General features: G+C 28.7%; 2 protein-coding genes across 5 annotated transcripts in view; one reads left to right on the top strand and one right to left on the bottom strand.

Moving 5' to 3' along the window:
- Positions 1 to 6,822, top strand: part of LOC139807923 (uncharacterized) — a 60,772-nt gene extending 53,950 nt beyond the window's left edge. For both annotated transcript variants that reach the window (XM_071769421.1, XM_071769420.1), the window contains one exon: positions 4,309 to 6,822. In XM_071769421.1, the coding sequence (XP_071625522.1) occupies positions 4,309 to 4,513 (205 nt within the window). In that variant the 3' untranslated portion in view covers positions 4,514 to 6,822. The remainder of the gene's footprint in view (positions 1 to 4,308) is intronic.
- A 613-nt stretch (positions 6,823 to 7,435) lies between these two features.
- LOC139808319 (uncharacterized) lies at positions 7,436 to 19,382 on the bottom strand. 3 transcript variants are annotated; one of them, XR_011730829.1, is made up of 10 exons: positions 19,195 to 19,382; positions 18,767 to 18,900; positions 18,534 to 18,679; positions 18,153 to 18,315; positions 17,514 to 17,769; positions 17,096 to 17,236; positions 15,676 to 17,018; positions 15,508 to 15,591; positions 11,131 to 11,315; positions 7,436 to 7,940 (listed from the first exon to the last, which is right to left on the bottom strand). XR_011730829.1 is itself a non-coding variant. In XM_071770163.1 (9 exons), exons 1-9 carry the CDS (start codon positions 19,217 to 19,219, stop codon positions 11,232 to 11,234), a joined length of 2,376 nt encoding a protein of 791 aa, XP_071626264.1. In that variant the 5' UTR covers positions 19,220 to 19,382; the 3' UTR covers positions 9,680 to 11,231. The 3 variants fall into 3 exon arrangements, 2 of the variants coding, with proteins under 2 accessions (XP_071626264.1, XP_071626265.1); XM_071770163.1 differs by lacking the exon at positions 7,436 to 7,940 and having other exon boundaries at positions 9,680 to 11,315; XM_071770164.1 differs by lacking the exons at positions 7,436 to 7,940; positions 11,131 to 11,315 and adding an exon at positions 14,656 to 15,112.
- Between the last annotated feature and the right edge of the window lie 655 nt (positions 19,383 to 20,037).

Here is a 20,037-nt window from a genome sequence, read left to right as displayed (position 1 = left end):
TTTAAATTTATGTAGGTATCACTTATTTTTATCTATACCACAATAGATATCCAAATATATCCAAAGTTCGTTAAAATCAGGAGGACACTTGCGTGTGTTTCCCTTATGAGTATAAGATATCTAATCAATACAAGTTAAAAAATTAATCTTATCAAAGATATATAGAAGAGATCTTTCAGTAATTCAGCTGACCTATTTGAATTTTTATATGTGATTATACATGTGATTTTTTAAATATAACATTATACATTCTAGTTACATATAAAAATATTACACAGTAAAATTTTCAAAATAACGAATACTTCATGAGATATTATTTACATACCTATATCAGAGATATTATTACGACATAAAATATTAGATATTTCGTAAAATTTTCATTTTGCAGTGATATTATTGTAATATACTTATGTCTGCCCAGTTGCCTCTTTTCATAGTTCCAATCAAAGTTTAACAAAAAGTTACATAATTTTAACATATTTATGCACTCTTGAAATTTACAAGAATCACATTTTATGCTTACTTAGTTTAAGCCAAAAAGATTTTTTATAAAGTGTTGAAAGTGACAAGTCATTTCAAAAAATAAATACACTTTTATGCACTAATTATGTGCTCAGAGTAATTTCGATTTTTGTATCCTCTAAGGAATTTCTCCTTTAAAGCGAAGAATAATATTCTCTTACAATTCGTTTACGATTTCTAAATTAAATAACCTAATTACGTAAGGTAAGTAGATCGAAGATGCCACTTTGTTAATATTTCATTCATTATTCATATCCAATAGATGGTAATGCTTTTTAGTCGTTAAGTCGTGAGATTGTTTATACAAGGAGTGACGTATATAAGCTTTTTCAGTTTTATTGTGTTAAATCTGAAGATTTGTTCAAATCAAGTAGTGAATAGGCTTTTTTATAATATTGTACTTTTGTTTGTTAAGCTGTTTTATTTCTTTTTATTGGAAATGAATTTATTTAACATATTTTGAAACCACATGAAATGGCTGTTCTATGACCTGAATAGCCATTTCTTCTATGTATCTATAATGTCAGTATGTGAAGAATTAGAGGTGGCAATTTTTTTATTTGCGCATCTCGTACTGCGCCTGACTCGTGTATTTGCCGTTTATTAATTTGTTAATATAATTTGTGTTTTCTCCTGCCTTTCATATGTATGAGAGCTTGTGCGCGCGCGTATACGCACACGGACAAACATACATGCATATATGTATATGTAGTCATACATATATCTATGCATTCGTGTATGTACAAAACTTATTGTGCTTAGTTAAGTAATCTATTTTGGAATTTTAAATTTATAAATGAATGTTACCCTTTTTTTCTAAAAGGGTAACCCGTAGAAGATACATCGTGAAAATTAACGTTATTGTGATATAAGAGTGTATAATTAGCACATAAATGTGTATATTCGAATTTCAGAATGGCTTGGCATTAACATTTGATAGGATATCCTTGACAATTTTTTCCAACGGATATTAAATAGATATTTTTTACTCTGTCTGATAAGTATTATCTGAAAATAAATATGCGAAACATGCTAATGGTCAGGTATAGGAAACGAACAGATACGCATACACAAATACGTATAGCGGAGCTAAAAGGAACCCACACATCGTCCATTAAGCGCATTATTACGGGATAATTGCTTCCTGCTATGCTGTTTCGTCGCATGAATCGCTGATTGCGACTCTTCTTCTGTTAGTCTATTTTCTACATTCTATATGGTAGCCCATCATCTAAGCAACCGCATAATTACAATAACAATTCAGTGAAATTGCTTGGCTATTAACTAGACAGAAATCAATTTGCTGACTGATAAAAATGATGAAGAAACAGTTTTCAAGAAATGATAATAGACCATTTCTAGGTTGCCAAATTGTTTATATAGTAATGAAAAAATTACGAATCTCTGAAAAAAAAACCTTTTTGATTGATTATTTATTAAATAGAATTTACATTATTTACAACTTTATATCACTAGGGAACAAAAAAAATTTGTTTTCTATCCTGAGGATGAAAATACATAATTTTTGTAATATTTTTGTGTTGAATCCAAATATGTTTGCGAAATTTCTCTATCAGATAAAACTGAGCGACAAGTGAATTTTAAAAAATCGATATATTTATACATATTTATTAAAATTTGATCAAGGAAAATCTGCAGTTTAGAAAGTTTTATTTAATTGTCTTCAGTATATTTTGTTTATCTCTCTTAACAGTCCGGCAATAGCCAGTTTCAAAATAAAAACGATTAATCTTTACCGTGTAGACATTATTAAATCTTAATTTAGCTTATGAAACAATTTGTGAAAAATAACGATTAAAAATATTTATTGCGACATTATCTATTTTACTAAAAAAATTATATATCTATTTACATTCTATTATATTTATGTACTAATCTACATTTTTTTATACATGCAATGATTTCACTGTGGGTCTAAATGCAATTCTACTTTATCCTGTACACGTACTTACCCTTGAAACAAAGCGCGCCAGAAGTTCAATGATGCTTGCGGTAAAAGATTCAACATTTTTATTTTAAAGTACGATACTTCAGTTTTAACTTGAACTCTTTTCAAAACCTTTAGCACATCGGGTTTATTTTGCTAGCTACAAATTCTCAAAAATAATAAAAAATTTATTTTCTTTTTAATCTGCATGACGTGCTAAAATATTTTTGCTTGTAAATTCAGATTCAGCACGCAAAAAACCTCAAGAAACCCCTTCTTTTCCAGAGAGCAAAACTATCAATGTTATTAATTTTTTTTATTATAATAAATGGCGACAATATGAACATTACAAGAGAACTAACAATTAAGAACCTTGATAAAAAAAATCTGATTTCATATTTGGATTCAGTATTAAAAAGGATTTAATATTATTAGAACTACCACTAAAGGGGACAAAATAATCCGTTTGGCATTTTTTAATAATTTATTACTCATTTTTTAACCATCTTAATTTCTGAAATTTTCCTTTTGTTTTCGCCAGCTGTTCGCCAGTGTATTAGGTAGCAGTAGTAGAAATAGTTTATATCAATAAAAATGGATCGTTTATAAATTTTCAAATTACTAATAGTGATGATTGTGAAAAAATTGTGTTTTTCAATAATAATTGAACATACCTCAAGAAAACAATATCGAGTTCGAAGGTTTTCGGGATTGATAATAGTCTCGAGGCGCTTTTCAGAGCGACGTGGGTTTTTAGATCAACAACCGGGCGGTCGGAAGCTTTCAGAACGGTAATGGAAGCCTCCACGGGTCGGTGGAACTGCCAATGAATAAAGTATCGGCTTGAGCAGACACTCGACTTGGGCTCTATTTATACGGGGTGACACACACACACACGCGCGCGCGCGCACGCACGCATATCCACACTTACGTCCATACCTACATTCCTACACATAGACACATACATATTGCACATCGCACACACAAAACGCACACATTCCGACGCATCACGTGGATAAAAGTGGACTCTCGCAGAGTACTTTGCTTTGCCACACAAGCTGGACTACTCTCTCCAGGGAATCTTCGGAGAACTTTCTTTCAGGATTAAGGAGGAAGGATGAGCCTTGAGACTGAACAGCCTTTTCATCCTGCCGAGACTTGGTTGTTTACTTGGTTACTCTTATTGTCACCATGCACTATTACGCAATATAAAAATTAGGCTCATATATGGAAGCAAAAATAATTGACGAAGATATCCAAGATATCTTACTTCCCTATATTAATTTTTAACAACACAATTGGGAGTATATATCGTTAGTAAATATGTCAAGAAACTAATTTTTGAGTTACAAGATTATTGAATAATAAAGTTTATTTCGCAAACTTTATAATGCTAAATAAATTGTTAGAAATTTTAGAAATGCTTATGAGGAAAAGGTCACAAATATCTTCTTCTGATTTTGATGAATTTTGGATATGTGCAATGTAGATCAAAATAAGAGACACGTATCTTTTTATAAGCTCTTATGCATATATTAAGTGAGTAAAACATCTCTTTTAAGAAAATTGACTTTTATATTTTCATAAGCGTGTATCATCGAAACGATAAACAATATGCCAAAATGTTTTAAATACAATTTTTTTATATACATGTGCAATTTAACTCACTATACTCGAAACGGATGGCATTTCTGTTCGTGATTGTACTATATATTATTCTATATAATTTGATATAATTACTAATAGAAATCTTTTCTTTTATTTGAAAAGCTTATTATTTAAGTAATAAATTTAAAAAATGTTCCTTTTATTGAAACACTGCTCACTTCTGATTGCAGCTTCCATAATGGGTCCAAGCGGCTCAGCACTGCCATGCGGCAGAGTATGGCAAGGGATCCTGTGGCTCCCGTTTTATGGGAACCACATTTAGACGCCCTAGATCGGCGGATAGGCATTGTTCTGCAGGCCATCCGCGACTGCATTGCTCGCGAAAACTCTTCGCAACAGGTCGTCCACAGCGATAAAATTGATTCGAAGTTATAGCCTTTAATCGCGGTCTAGAATAAATAATTGCGATGTAAAAAAAATGTAAAAAGAGATCTCCTCCTTTTCCCCCTCTTCTTTTACTCGCTTTTTCTTTCTGTTTTTTCTCTCAAATACCTTAATATTAAAACTTTAAATCTGTAAATTAAAATGCTGATTCACAGTTCCGAGAAAATATTAGAAGATCTTTTCTTTTTTTTTCTGTTATATATAGTATCTTCATAATAATTTTTCTTTGGAAATGTATATAAAGCAAATTAAACACTTCATTTATAACTAAATCGATTAAATTAAATTAGTTGACTTATTAATTATACAAATGGAATGGCGTCAAATAAGAAGATCATATATTCAAGATCATTTTTATATCTTCTTTTATTTGATTAAGTTGTTGAAAATTGTATTATTGAAAATCGTGATTTTTAATTTAATCGATTATTAAACAAATATTTTAAAAATTAAAACTAATATCTATTTGGTTTTAATTTAATTCGGAGGGAGGTTGTTATATCTGTTACTACATTTATATTTTTTAATGTTTATTAAAGAAACTTTATTGGTACGTTTTAATGAATACATTTAAATAATACATTTTAATGTAAAAAAATTAACTATTACAAAATTATAATTATATTAAATTAATGTTATAGTTGTATGCAATTTATTGTTAAGATTAAGTTATCGTTAAATGGTTAATAAATTAACTTTTAGAATAAGTTTTGGCAAATAGCGTTACTTTACAAATTCATAGTTAATTTTTAATAAAATGTGTAATTACTCATATACAAAAAACATGAGAAATTAAACATGAAATTATAATTTTTTACACTTTTAGAAAATTATACTCGTTATTTCATTACAGCTTAACTGATATTGTATCACGATCTGATTTTTAACGTAATAATATATATAATTGAAAAAAATGTTATTTTATATAATAAACAAAAAGTTTATTGTGTATATATAGGGAAGAGATTTGAAAAGAAAATTCTATGAAAAATAAAAAGAATTAAAATTGACGGGAGAAATTTAAAAAATTAAAATTATCTTTTTAAATTCATTTTGATTTATTTTATTATTATATATATATTGTAAAAAATTTAGAAATAAAAAATAATAATTTAAAATAATTCTAAATGGTAATGTTATTATTTTTCGAGGAAAGTATATCTTTAAACATATCATAGAAAATCTTGTTGATTAGCTTTTACTTTTTAATAAAAAAAAATTATTAATTTACAAGGAGGCTGTTGTACCTATTGTATGCATAAATACTTATAAATACACAATTTAGTTATATGTATGTATATTCATTGCGACTTGGCGATAATCAAAAAACACAAGTTGTCATCGCGTATAATAAATATTATTGATGTAAAAATAACATGATAAATAACAATGTTAAAAATTTAACCTATTATTGGCCAAAATTTCACTTTTCTTGCTCTTATAGTTTATTGTTGTTTATTATACTCACAAAAAGAAATATAAAATTATAAATAAATAATTAGTAATTATATATTAATTTTTAGTTATGATATAATAATGACTTAATAATTTAATTATTTTAGCATTAATTAGATAATTAACTTTAAAAAAATGTACATATTAATTGTATTATATAACAATTTATAACTATAAAACTTTGAATAATTATTGATTTTTTATAAAATTAGGGTGACATTTAAAATTAGGATGACTCATTATGAAAGCGACCGACTGATAATCGGCGGGTCTCAAGTTTGATTCTCTGATTCTCACCCCACATATGTGAGGGCTTAATTTTATCGAAGGCTTACCAGAAATTAAAGGGAAACCACTCTGGTTATTACTGTCCAAGATGTCGCTATACAGAGAGAAATTTATAAAATAAAAAGGCCCTCAGTCCCAAGACAACTCCTTGATGGGTCCAAGTCACATAGCCATACAAACAGTGCAACTCTCTTCAAAGTGATCGTCAACGTCAGGGTGACCTGATATGACACACTGAAGAAGAAAATTGATTATTAATATAGAATTAAGAATTGATCAAAAATTAGAAAATTATTATTGATTATACAATTCTTTATATGATTGTTATGGCCTATCATGGGTTAAAAATTGCTATAATAATATTGTAAATAAAATCGAGAATGTTTGCAAGTGTATAAGAGAAAGATTTAAATTACATTATGTGTGTGTGAATCTTGCATGTAAATGCGTGAGAGGGCTTTTGTAAAGTGTGCTTTTCATACACATGTTTTATGTTCCTTACGCACCTGTATACAAAAAATAAATTTGAATGGAAAATAAAACGGAATGCAGTTTAATTAATACTCTTTTCCCTCTTCATCTAAATGTTTGTCAAATAAAAATAAAGTAAAATGCAATCTAACTCCAGATAATAAATTAATTATTTAATCAGAATCTCTTAAAAATTAATTAATTATATTTTAAAATTTATAGAGATGGATGGACATAGCAAATCAATATATGTATATATATACATCACATAAAATATGCCGAAACGCATCATTTTTGTTTTTAAGGAAAATATATAATTTTGATAAATTCATGCTGCTTTATCCCTTAATTAGAGTAGACATCTCTTCAAAAATCTCAAATATATAGCAATAGAACTCAAGTGAATAAGTACACATCATTTTAAAGATCTTTTAATTCTCTGTACAATTGTGTTTTATTTTTTTAATGCCTCTCGATTTCTCGAAAAATATAATAAAATGTCAACATTTAATAAAATTTTTATATTTATAAAATTAAATCAAATATTTATTTAAAAAATTATTATTTTGCATATTGCTGTATTAATAATTCTTATAATACAGCCATTTATGTAATATAAAATTTTATTACGTCTTTATTATTATAGTAAAAATGTCAATTAAATAATTTAATACTTATGGAAAAGTTCATAATTTTCTTCTTAATTCTCCCGCAGAATACTACAGAAAATTGAATAAAACAAACAAAACTTTCCAATTGTTCTTCACAGATAGATACTGTTATAAGAGATCAATCATAACGGAAAAATCGACCAACTTTTTCTAGAATTACACAGAACGAGATTCTTACCTTTGGAGTTTTCCACAACGAATCGATTTTCTCAGTAATGAACTCAAGAATAACGCGACAAATGTGAATTTTCTGAAATTTGTTTTAATTAAACAGAGAGAGAACCAATCATCTTATTTCATCATCATTTCTACGAATCATTTTTACAAATCTGTGTTTCGTAGATTTTTAATTTATCGCTAATTCTTTCGCGTATACACACAGGTACCCACACGCACACATAGGTATATTTTTATACATACTTATATCTATATATAATCAGAACATATTGATTAGTTGCTTATTAAGGTCTAAAGAAGGCTTATTGATCTTGTCAGGAAATCCATCGTTAACGTTTCCTCGAGAGAAAGTTTTCCTGCGAAGAGAAGAGAAGCAAAGTTTAAGCCCTCGCTAAAGGCGAATAAAGTTACGCGGAACCGCAAATTCCCAAGTACAACAAACGCGAAGATCCGACGGATACATCAAGGCGCGAAAAGTCGCGCAAATATTTGATGAGCTTTGAGGCGAGAGGAAACGCGTGAGAATCGCAAAATTAATTCGTCGATCTCTTTACTTACTCATATCTGCCGAAAATAGACTGGTTTTTAGCCGTCAAACGAAAATAGTCATAGATTTCTCAGGAAAATAAGCTTTTTCTCTCGTACTTTTCCTAAGGGCGATTTACAATTTTAATTTACAAATTAAATGTGACTCCGTCACATTTAAAGATTTAAATAAATCATTCAGATGTTTCTTATCTCAAAGAAGAAGAATTATAGAGGTATTGTAGACGAATTGCTTAGTTTGTTACATACTTTTTTCAGAGTGTGAATTATTTAAAAATCGGCTCTTTTGACTGAAAAAATTGTTAATAATTTTTTATCGATATTTATTGATGTTTTACTGTCAGTTATTGCTATCAATTATTCATATTAATTTTAACTATAATTATGTTAACGAAAAATTGAGGCAATAATTATTATATAATTAAAATACTAATTAAATTATATATTTGCAAATTAAATTTTAGAAACAAATATATGGTGCCGGTATATTTCTTATTAAATTTCAAGTGAATTGCTTGACTCTATCGTCAATTAATGTCGCATTAACGTCAAGATAATCAGAATAATATGCTCGTCATTCAATTCGCTTTTGATGCCTCTTCAACATCGCGAATCTCATGAATTCGTGTTGTACTTGTTTTCCGCGTTTATGGGTTTTTCCGATTTTCGTAGTTGCGGGTGACAGACGTGATGGAAGTTTCCAGATCACTAATTCGTAGGCTCTTTAAGACACCGTATTGGGATAGTATCGAAATCTTTTACAATTTTACAATAAAATAAAAGTTGATATAATATTACTTTTTACACTTTTAGCTTTAATCTTTTCAAAAATTTAACGTGATGTGCAAACTTAAACGTGAGATTCGAATTTAGCGGACAAAGGTCTACGTGAAATGATAATTGTAGGTAAAATTATTGTCCTATAGTGTAATAAGGTAAATTTAAATTATATAATATACAAATGTGTGTGTATAATAATATAATTATAGTATAAGTATTAGAGTCGACTTTTGCGATATATGAATTACAAGATATTAATATTTATACGATTTATATTTCCTCTTCAGAAAAAAAAACAACATAAAAAAATAAGAAAAGAATCGCGTTTATATCCGACAAAGCTGAATTCACAATTATTTAGCGTATAATAAAGAGGTCCGTCATTTTACATTCAGTCCCCCGACGTTTGCAAAATCATTATTCACAGAACCATCGAAATCGTCAATTAGTAATCGGTAGCCAAAATTGCCAATTAGAACATACATTCGACTATTAACGAACATTAACTCATTAAAAAAGCAATAATTATAATATAAACATTAATATTGTTTTTATTATTATTTTACAATATCTTAATATACTTCAAAATTAACATTCTATTTCAAAATTTACAGAAGGGTTATTTAATATTTTTATTTTATTTTAATTATTTTATTTATAATATTCAGTAATAAATTAAATTTGTAATATCTCCAACGTTCTTATTTATATATGTATAGAATTCAAAACTAGTAGTTTAATTTAAAAAAGGATAGATATGCGTTATTAAGTATTGACTTTTCGGCATTTCTCAAAAAAATCGCGTAATCTTTAAAAATGTTTAGTTATAAAACAATAAATAATGAGTTCGTTTTTACTTAGAGACTTTCATAAAGATTCAAAGTTTAAAAATTAAAATTAAGAAATGGTACAATAAATAATTTGGTATTTTGAAAATATTATAAACATTTTCTCTATATTATTTTATCTACGTAAATGTCAACGTAAACATTTCTACTTGTTACATATTGAAGAAAAACTTCCGTTTTTCTAAAACAAAGGCCAGAAATGTATTTCTACGGCTTCTCTTCGAAATCAAAAATAGAATGGAAGTGCGATCGAAGTGCTTATGAAAAATATTTTGGGAGCACGCGCAGACCTCTCGTAACCATTGAGCACGTATATAAAAGCTGTACACGCGTGACGTTGTATTAAAGTTATTTTATCACAATATGTTGCAAGAATCGTTATAAAATGCAATTATTTAACAGCGCGCACCATTATTTTAACATATTCTCGCTTTATCAATATCTAATACTGCCGAATATTGCTTATGAATCGTAATTAAACATTTATTGCAAAAGCTACTAATAGTTACGCGTTAATTTTATCGTAGTAGATATTTTACAATTAATTACAATACATGAGTGTAGAAAAAGTTATAGCAGATCGTATATATTACGTTTATAATATTACAAAAAAGCTTCAATTATAACAAATTACTGACAGATTGTATTTTGATGAAGACAATCGGATTGAAACTAAAGATATAAAAATAGTTTATAAATAATTTGCGAAAGACATATGCTTGTTTTAAAGAGGAACGCCTATTTAAAAATTTCGGTAAGTCTGCGTGATTACACAATTAATGTTTTCCTAGCGGTATTCTATATGCATCCGTATCTTAAAATATTAAATTGATTGAAAGAGGATTATCGAAACTTACATTTCTACCACTTATTATTTTATAGCAACGAATTTTTACGAATTACACGATTTTATGAGAAAAGTCGAAAAGATAACATTTAACAGCGCACATCTTCAAAAATATAGCAAATTTTTTCGAATGTTAAGTTTTTGAATTTCTTGAATTACAGCATATTTTAAGTTAAGAAAAATTTTGGAAAATTATCTTTATTGTACTGAAGAGTGATTGTTTTCACAGAATAATTGTTAGACTAGAATGGTTCACATATGCGATCTGACTTATTTTCTTTCGAGAGAGATGCAACATTAATATATAAAATACTTAATAAAGGATCAAGGAACAATTCTGTTGTTGTTTCGCATTGAGACTGCACGATGAGATCTTACGGATCGAGAGACAGGAAGGGTGATTACTATTAATCGCGTCCATAATACGGAAGGCAACTCAATCTGTCTGTCAGGGAACAGACATCCTGCTCGAGACATCTAACGTCACAGGCAAATCCGAGATCGTGTAATTAACAGGATATATACCCTCTCTCACTCCCACCGTTCTCCCGTATGCCAATCCGCTCCTTCAAAGGGAGGCTGGTTTGATCCTGTTGCTGTCGTAGACAGGGGCAGATCCCAGGTTGCTAATCCCATCCAAGACGTTCGTCAAACACAAGTTGTCCGTTGTATATTCGTAAATCTCGCTTATTAATTCTGAGAGTCTTAAGCTGAAACGCCAAAGAGTTACATAATTTGCCAAAAAATATCACGTTTAAAATGTAAAAGATGTTGCAAAAATATTTTCTTTTTTTCACCAAAAATAATATTTGAAATGTGGCAATTGTTAAACAATGTTATATACTGTAATATTAATAATTAAATAATTACGTAATTGCGCAGGTGACAATAAGGAAAGATACATTACAAAGAATTATTTAAAGACGAGAGTTTTTCTCTTAAATGTTATATGAAAATTTGACACGCGAGAAATTGAATGACGTTTACAAAAGTCCATTTTTAGCTTTATCAGCAAAAAAAAAACTGTGGAGAAAGATTTGTTCCACGAGTGGTCTATATGCGTTTAAAATACGGATAAAAAGTCAGTCGGAGGTCGGAGGGCGGATATATATTTATTCGAACGGCATTGACTTCTTATTGTACTTCACTTCAGCAGCCATCATTCTTTGTGATCTAATAATGTTCGCGTGGTTTTCTTCGTCCGCAGTTCTGCGGACGACGAACTCAAATGGACATTCATAAAGTTCTTCCGTACTATCGATTCTCATCTGTACGTGTTCTATGAAAAACCACAAAATCGATGGTGACAATTTGACTCGACGAGAAAAGGATTATGAATGTGAGAGAAAAATGCTTTTTCTTTTTAGATAAATTTAGATATATTTTCATATATCTCTTAAAAAAATATCCTACGTTGTACATACACCGTATATATTTCTCAATTATTTATTTGAGAAAAATGTATCTTTTCTTGAATTTTTCTCAAATCTTACTTTTTTGTAATTTTTATCTAGAATGCAATAATTGTTATATGTATAATTCCGAAAAATTGCTTTGTTGAACTTCTTGCATAAATATATATTGAATTGTCATTAATAGTACATTTGTAATAGCACAATAATAGCATATTTATTATTAGTAATTACATCACGTTAATAGTTACTGTTCAAAAAAATAAAAACTTGTAATTCTATTACGGTGTTAAGCAAGAAACTTTGCACTTCCAATGTCTCTTCTGAGACAGACAGTCACGGTATTTCGTCGTAAACAAATTCCTCGGTGAGGAAAAGTCAGTCGCAAGAAATCAGCCGGCATTTCATCGGCAATCTTTTGTACAGCTCAGTAAAGTTTTGAACGAGAACTTTCTTCGGAGCGGGACACTAATCGAAGCTCCGGCATAAACAAACGTTAAAGCACAACAGCTGACATACTGGAAGACGTATCGAGACAAAGTCTTTCTCACCCCTGTCATCAGCAACGCTTGGAAAGGTGAGTTTATTTTCTTGCGAAAAGAATGCACACACAATTTGCATAAATTTATAAGACAGATTATTAATATAGAAAATAATATAATTCTTATAAACTAATAATGTAGAAAAAAATTAATTAAAAGTATGCAATTAATGTTTATATAATGACATCACTAGATATTAATTCTTTAATATTTGGTATCTATAGATTATTTAATAAAAAAACGTAATGGATATTTTTTTATAGTAATGCGATTGATTTACAATAAAAAAATACCAAAAATTGCAAAGAAGAAAATACTCAATAAAAAGGGATGCTCCGATATGATGATAATTACAAATAACAAATTAGGAGATGGAAGAGCAAACCACAAGCGCAAATACATAAAGCGTCACGACGCCTTTCGTGTTCGCCTTTCGCCGAATAGTCGGAGATTTCGATAAAATGCATTTTAATGCGAAATTTGCATAATCGCTTGAATTTGCGCGCGCATCGCACGTGATGCAGCTGTGCAAAGAAGCCGAAGCACTGAAGCTTTCTTCCACCCCTTTCCATCCTCCTAAGATCCTCTTTCAACCTTCTTTCCAAGTTATTCTTTCATTCGTTAGAAAAATAGAGGGTCTATCGATTTATCGATTCGAAATTGTTCGAATTCGTAACAGCAAATGAAACAAACTTTTCAGCCTTTAAAATAGCCTTTTATTAACAAAAATGTGAAAAGTCTTATTTTGGTCAATGAAAAATATTATATACTGTCAATTTAAGTAATATATAAATAAAGACACAATATATATCAATTGCAAGCATATTACCGTATAAATTAAACTTTCGTAGTAATTTTTTTGCACATTGATCCTCATTTTCCTTCATTTTTCTATGTATAGAAATTGTATTTTTATTTTCCACTAGCACATTAATTAATTGCAACACGTTTGACTGTTTGTTACCACGGAGATTCTAAAAGTCACAACGAAATCTCGATTTAGCGACCACAGGTGCCATGCGATTCGAAAATAGCAATAACAAAAGCTTCGTGAAACGCTTTTGGAACTTTTATGAATAATGCAACATCGCTCTTTGTTTGATCCATTCGATAAATTTTACAATTGGAAAATTATGAGTCTCCCCGTTTACAATAATTATCTATAAAAAAAATTAATTTTTTTTTACTGTATTTAATTCAATAATTTTCTTATCGCAAATATGTTGTTTTTCAAGGTATAGTAAAATAAAATTTGAAATTTAATATATGGAGATTTGATGGGATCATTTTATCTAATTAGCAGTAATTACATTTAATTTGTAAAAGGTTATAATATAAAATTTAAAAAATATTTTTAAACATCAATATATCAATAAATATTTTTGTATGTAAAATAAATATATAAAAAGATTGTTTATGTATTATTATGCATTTACTAAATTTTATATTCATATAAATTTAATAATATATATGTATTTAAAAAAATATATATTAATATATAAAATATATATACATATATTAAATCTTGTGGTTAATTATAAGTTATAAGATTCTTTAATTAGTTTAAAATAAACGAATTGAATTTTGACTGAATATGCTATACTTTGGAAACAACTCTTAAAATTAATAATTTAAAATTAACTTTTTAATTACTAAGAAATGTTTATTATTGTACAATCCAACGACATCGTACAGACTTAAAAATTCTGCCGGCAGTTGTTCGAGGAACTCCTAATTGAAATTCAATCTGTCGCAAACTGATATGTGGATTAAGGTGAACCGTAGACAATACAACTAAAGCGCGAGCATCAACTTGATCGACATCATTGCGATTTAATCAAATGCTTTGGTTAATCGTTAAGATCGAAGTCATTGTAACTGCTGTATACGATTCGCTGAATAGTTCTGCGATCAAAATACCGCCGTTGTAGAAAGTGATTTCGATCAGTACAGCATGATATATAAATTACTTTGCAAGAATTTAAAAAAAACATCAATGATTATGTTCATCAAAAAATCCGGCATATATAGGTAAAAATCGCAGATTTTGTTTTTTAAAAGAATTATAAAACTCTCGATGTAAATTGTTTTTAGTATAATAGACTCAATTCAAAAATAAGATGATAGTAGATTTTGTAAAGAATTTTTATCTTACAGATTCTACCACTAAAAAAATAAAAATGGTTGATTAATAGAATAGATATAACTGGTTTAGTTATCCTAAGTATTTAGATAAGACAATATGCTAACTGAGTGCTTAGCCGATTTAGCCGAAGTAACAAACTTTATAACTTAACTAAAAAATAAATTAAATTAAAATAAAAAAAACAATTTTAAATTTTCTATTATTATTTATATTATTTTTCAATATTTTAAAACACATTTATACAAACAGAAAGCTTACTGAAAATCTATATCTTAAAAAATGATAATTCTTCTTATTTTAGTATACTCTAAATGTGATGCAGTCCTTTTTGGGAAAATTGTATAGGTGCAAAATTACAAAACAAAATCGTTCCTTCTTAATATCCTCTCTGGTTTCATAACGAACATCTAAATTATTAATAAGAAAATTTGTTACATATTACGAAATCACATAATAAAATATTGCAACTCTTTTACACACACATACATACACGTAATATACACGCAAACTACACTTGTTCTCTTATAATTTATATATTTTACAGAAACTTTACCAAAAACAATATCATAAGTCTTTGCAATTGTTTATTCTGGGCAGTAATTCTTTTAAATATAAAAACTTAAAATTGATTAAAAGAGTCAAGTAGCCACCTGATCGCAAATTGCATTTTATACATTTACAGACTCTACACAAAAATTGTATTGCTACATTTATGTACGTTGTATGATTAGCAGCAAGCTACTAATCAAATAAATTTAAAAAAAAAGATGATGTAGGATTAAATCATACATTTTATACAAACCTTTATAAATTTCTTGCCACAAGGTACATCTTTCCGTAATATCTTATCCGTAAATCCTTGATTTAGATATGTTTTGTTACCGCCCTATTATAATTATATACATTTTATAAATTTTTCAATATATTAAAATTATTATAATTAAATTATAATTAATAATTATTAACTCACTGTTTTTCGAAGTTCTTCTTTCTTATTATCTTTTGTATATATCTTATCCTCTTTCACTCTTTTATCTTCTTGATTTTTTTCAGAACTGCAGCCTGGACTCAATTTTTGCTTTTTCAATGAATCTTGCAACTCAACTCTAGAGCAACCTTTTTCAAATAGACTGTTTTCTTTTCCTTGTTTTATATTTATATCAGTTGCTGCGCTGTCATTAATCTCGTTTATGGATACAGTGTGCGGAGTTTTGGCATTTTTAGAGCTTTTCCATCTCGCAAATTTATCATTATTTTTATTTAAATTGTCTTTTTCAACAATCGAATTTTCTTGCTGTTGAAATCCATACTCATTTTCTTGCAGCATACTTTCTTCTTGTAATTCGACAATATGATGCTCTTTTTTTGTAACAGCATTGTTTCCAACGAGTTCTTCATTAAATTCGCAAGTCTCGGGAATAATTCGAACTTCTTTATTATTGCTCTTGCCAGAAAAAATATCGCTTGTATTTTTTTCTACAGAACAGCAGCTCTCGGGAATAATTCGAACTTCTTTATTATTGCTCTTGCCAGAAAAAATATCGCTTGTATTTTTTTCTACAGAACAGCAGCTCTCGGGAATAATTTTGTGTTTATTGGTGTCATTAGGTAAAATATTATTCGTGTTACTGTCGGAAATATTCTTCTGTTCGTTAGAAGAGTAATTATTTTTTATAATACTTTTGTTCTGAATTTTCGTAAGAATATTACTTCTACTGGTATCGGAAACATATCTTTGTTCACTTTCGCAAAAAACCTGACTTGAAATGTTCTCATTATTTTGAGAATCATAAGTTTTGACAGTCATTTTGCATTTCATTTCTTTGTTACTGGCATTCTGCACGTTGTTCATTGCAATATTACTCTCATTAGTGCCGGACATACATTTCCTCTCACTCTCGTCAAAAGGATAGGAACTTTTCGAACTTTTCTTGCTAGTTTGAGAATCACAAGTTTCGGGAATTATTTTGCATTTAGATTCTATATTATCAGTGTTCTGCGTCGTCATAATATTGCCAGAAATATTCCTTTCACTCTCGTCAAAGCGAACCTTTTTCGAAACACTCTCATTGTTTGGAGAATCGCAAGTTTCAGGAATTATTTTTCTTTTAATTTGTCTTGTATCGGTATTAACAATATCCTGTGTATTCTCAATTATCGTATTAGAGAGAAAAATGTTTGGAGTCTCTGATTTTAAATATGTGGCGAAATCATATTTCGGATTGCAATACGTTTCCGTGTTGCAATGTAGAACCGCGATTGGAATTTCAGAATCAGAAATCATTCTACGTTTGACAGCTTCTAACTTGCGATCTGCAATACAGAAATATTATGTCATATATTATTCTATTTGTTACTTTTAGTTTTAATGATAATATATAATTACTCACGAATGATTGGATAATCAGCTGGGATAGCTTGAGTAAGTTGTGTAGAATCACTGGCAGGATATAGTATGACAATGGCATTTTTTGCAGTGAGATCTCGGGGAGTCAAAGGTCTCTTCGTGGGATACACACATGACTTGCCACCTAAAATATAATTTTGCTTTAAATACTTACAAATTAATGTAAAAATATGTTGTAATATGTTGTAAAGTACACAAATATAAAAAATTAAATGATGAAAAAGATTAATGTATCTTAATACAAAATAAAATTTAAATTAAACATAACAATAAGACTATATTTATATTTACATATTTTATATCTTCTTTCATAATATACTTTTATATGTTACTATATTATTGCAAAGTTTTATCTTTGTATATTAAGATCTGGAATTAGGATAAAAATTAGTATTAACCACCTGCAGTAGTAATCAACGGCGCATTTGCAGAATACTGTTTTGCACAAAAGTGGATAAACGAGAGACCTTTGAACAATGTTCTACGCTTTTCGTCCGGTAAAAACTTTCTTGGATCCACTTTCAACCAGTCTTCTCTCAGTTTTGGCAGAAAATCTTCGATTTTTGGTAATTCTTTGGATTCTTTGACAGCTACGTCAACTGCTTCCCAATATGCATTTGTGACTACAGGTTTGGCGGATGCCAATGCACAAGCTAACTATACAAAATATATATTGCAAATATATAAATTGATAAACTTTTTTCTTGTCACTTATACATTTTTATTGCAAAATATTTCATAATACTTTTCTTGCTTGATATAAAATGTCGTATAATATAAAATTAAAAAGAATAGCCAAAAATAATTTAGTTGTTAAATGCTAAAGATGCATGCAATTTTATTAGCTGTATACTCTTATTTTTAACGTAAACAAAACTAAAATTCATCCATTTTTCATGTTTAGAAAGAGTAGAAAAAAATTATACATATAACATAAAATTGGAAAAAGGATGTAATGTTTAAAAAAAGTTTTAAAAAAAACTTAAATGATCTGATCTCAATAACTGGACAAATTTACACAAAATTATACAAAATCTTACTTTTGGGGTAAATAATGTACTTTCAGCCACCGTCAAATGTGTGCAAAAGTTCCCCCAAGTCTCAGATAATGTTGCTTTCAAATTCTGCGCAATATCTTGTAATTTCTTAATACCTTGTTCGCCCAAGCTGGATCTTGCAATTACAAATGAATGACACAACACCCTACAATAAGTTACAAAAATTAATAAGTTTGTTAAAAACAATTGAAATGATTTATTCTGAGTTATAATTTTAATTAGAATCAAAATTTTATAAAAAATCAATATTATATAATAAATATTTATTAAATCTTATATGTATATATAAATTCTTAAAATAAAAATTAAATAGAAAAACTAAGACTTGCGTAGCAAAATAAATCATCACAAATCAAATCTTACACAAAAGTAGATTCCTTTAGACCAAACTGTACTATATCATCAACTTTCAAAACAAACTTATCAGGAAGCAATTTTCTCTTCTTATTATCTCTTATAACAAAGGTTCCATACTTAGATACATCATTAATAACGCATCTATATTGTGTCTGAAACATATATTTTTAATGTAATGATAGAGTAACATTTCTAAAAGAGATATATATTAGAAATAATAAAAGAACTAATGTATATACCTCTGATTCTTCTGTTGGTTCTACAGAAACTACTGCATGAATTCTACTAATTGTGGGATCTCCCTCCAGCTTAATGTCACACAATGATTTACCAAACGATTTTTTCTGATTTGGTAAAATATAAACGCACAAGTCTGAAAGAAAACCTATTGTTAATTCTTAAATACCGTTAATTCTTAATGTTTTTCTATTTATTATGTAGAATTTACAAAAAAAAATCACAAAAAGGGGAATAATTTCTTAAATTGCACATACTAAAGTTCTAAATGATTTATTATTTGAACTTTTATCAGTTATAAACTTTGATTTTAAATTGTTGTTTATTATTACATCTAGTTATCATTTCTAATCTTGTCTGTTATCTATTAGGATAAATATTATAATTATATAAAATAAGCGTTACATCTAAAATTTCAATTTAACCTTACCTTCGCGTCCTTTAAGACACCACATGTTGAATCCAACTTATACAAGATAGAAATTAGTAACAGTATTTCACTTTTATGGAATGTTTCGTTTCAAAACGTCAAAATTTAACCTAACTTTAGTTAAAGCATCATAGATATAATAAATAGACCGAGACAGGATCACACAAGACCACACCTGCGCCACTGCGGACAGTGCGGACTGCGTTCCAAAACTTTTCTCGATTGATACACAAAGTCGAACATTATCGATAATAATGGCCGCGTTCAGCAGACACAACTGTTGAGTTCGTCTTATCAACACTATGCGTTGATTGGTTGGTTCTAAAAGTAGGAGCCAATCACGTTCGAATGCTACTCAGCGGCTTGGTCTGCTGAACGCGCCCAATCTCGATCGAAGAATTGCTCGCGTTGCAAATAATTACAAATTTTATCTGTAATTATGGGGGGTACACTTTAAATTTACGTTAATCTATCGATTTTTCCTCTTCTCATTCTTTTTTCCTAAAACTTAAATATCCAAGTCTTTTCTAAAAAATTCGAATGCTATGATTGGTTGGCAACAGGGGGCCTATCTTTTCACGAGGTAAAAATGCGAAAAGTGAGAGAATTCAGAGTATCTACGATTTCGTTGGTCGAAATCTAGTAAATCTGTTCACTTTTCGCATTTTCACCTTGTGAAAAGATACGTAATAAGCCCCCAGGCAACAGGCACAGAATTTCCCAACGTGACGCGGAATGGTCTATTGCTTGTGTCACTACTGCTGTTTATTCTGCATTCATTGTACATGATTTTTTATTTCTATTCCTTGTTCCTATTGCCTAATTGTCTAACATTGTGCAAGG

The sequence above is a fragment of the Temnothorax longispinosus genome, chromosome 2 (genome assembly GCF_030848805.1).
Source record: "Temnothorax longispinosus isolate EJ_2023e chromosome 2, Tlon_JGU_v1, whole genome shotgun sequence".
Taxonomy (NCBI): Eukaryota; Metazoa; Arthropoda; class Insecta; order Hymenoptera; family Formicidae; genus Temnothorax; species Temnothorax longispinosus.
Note: the sequence above shows the minus strand (reverse complement) of the source record. Positions and strands in the feature narration are given on the sequence as shown.

Excerpts from the sequence above, each read along its gene's own strand:
- LOC139808319 (XM_071770163.1), bottom strand. The coding sequence starts at position 19,219 with ATGTGGTGTCTTAAAGGACGCGAAG. Across the intron at positions 15,592-15,675 it reads AAGAAGAACTTCGAAAAACA|GGCGGTAACAAAACATATCT; the intron begins GTGAGTTAATAA and ends TAATTATAATAG. Across the intron at positions 11,316-15,507 it reads GTGGCAAGAAATTTATAAAG|CTTAAGACTCTCAGAATTAA; the intron begins GTTTGTATAAAA and ends TTGGCGTTTCAG.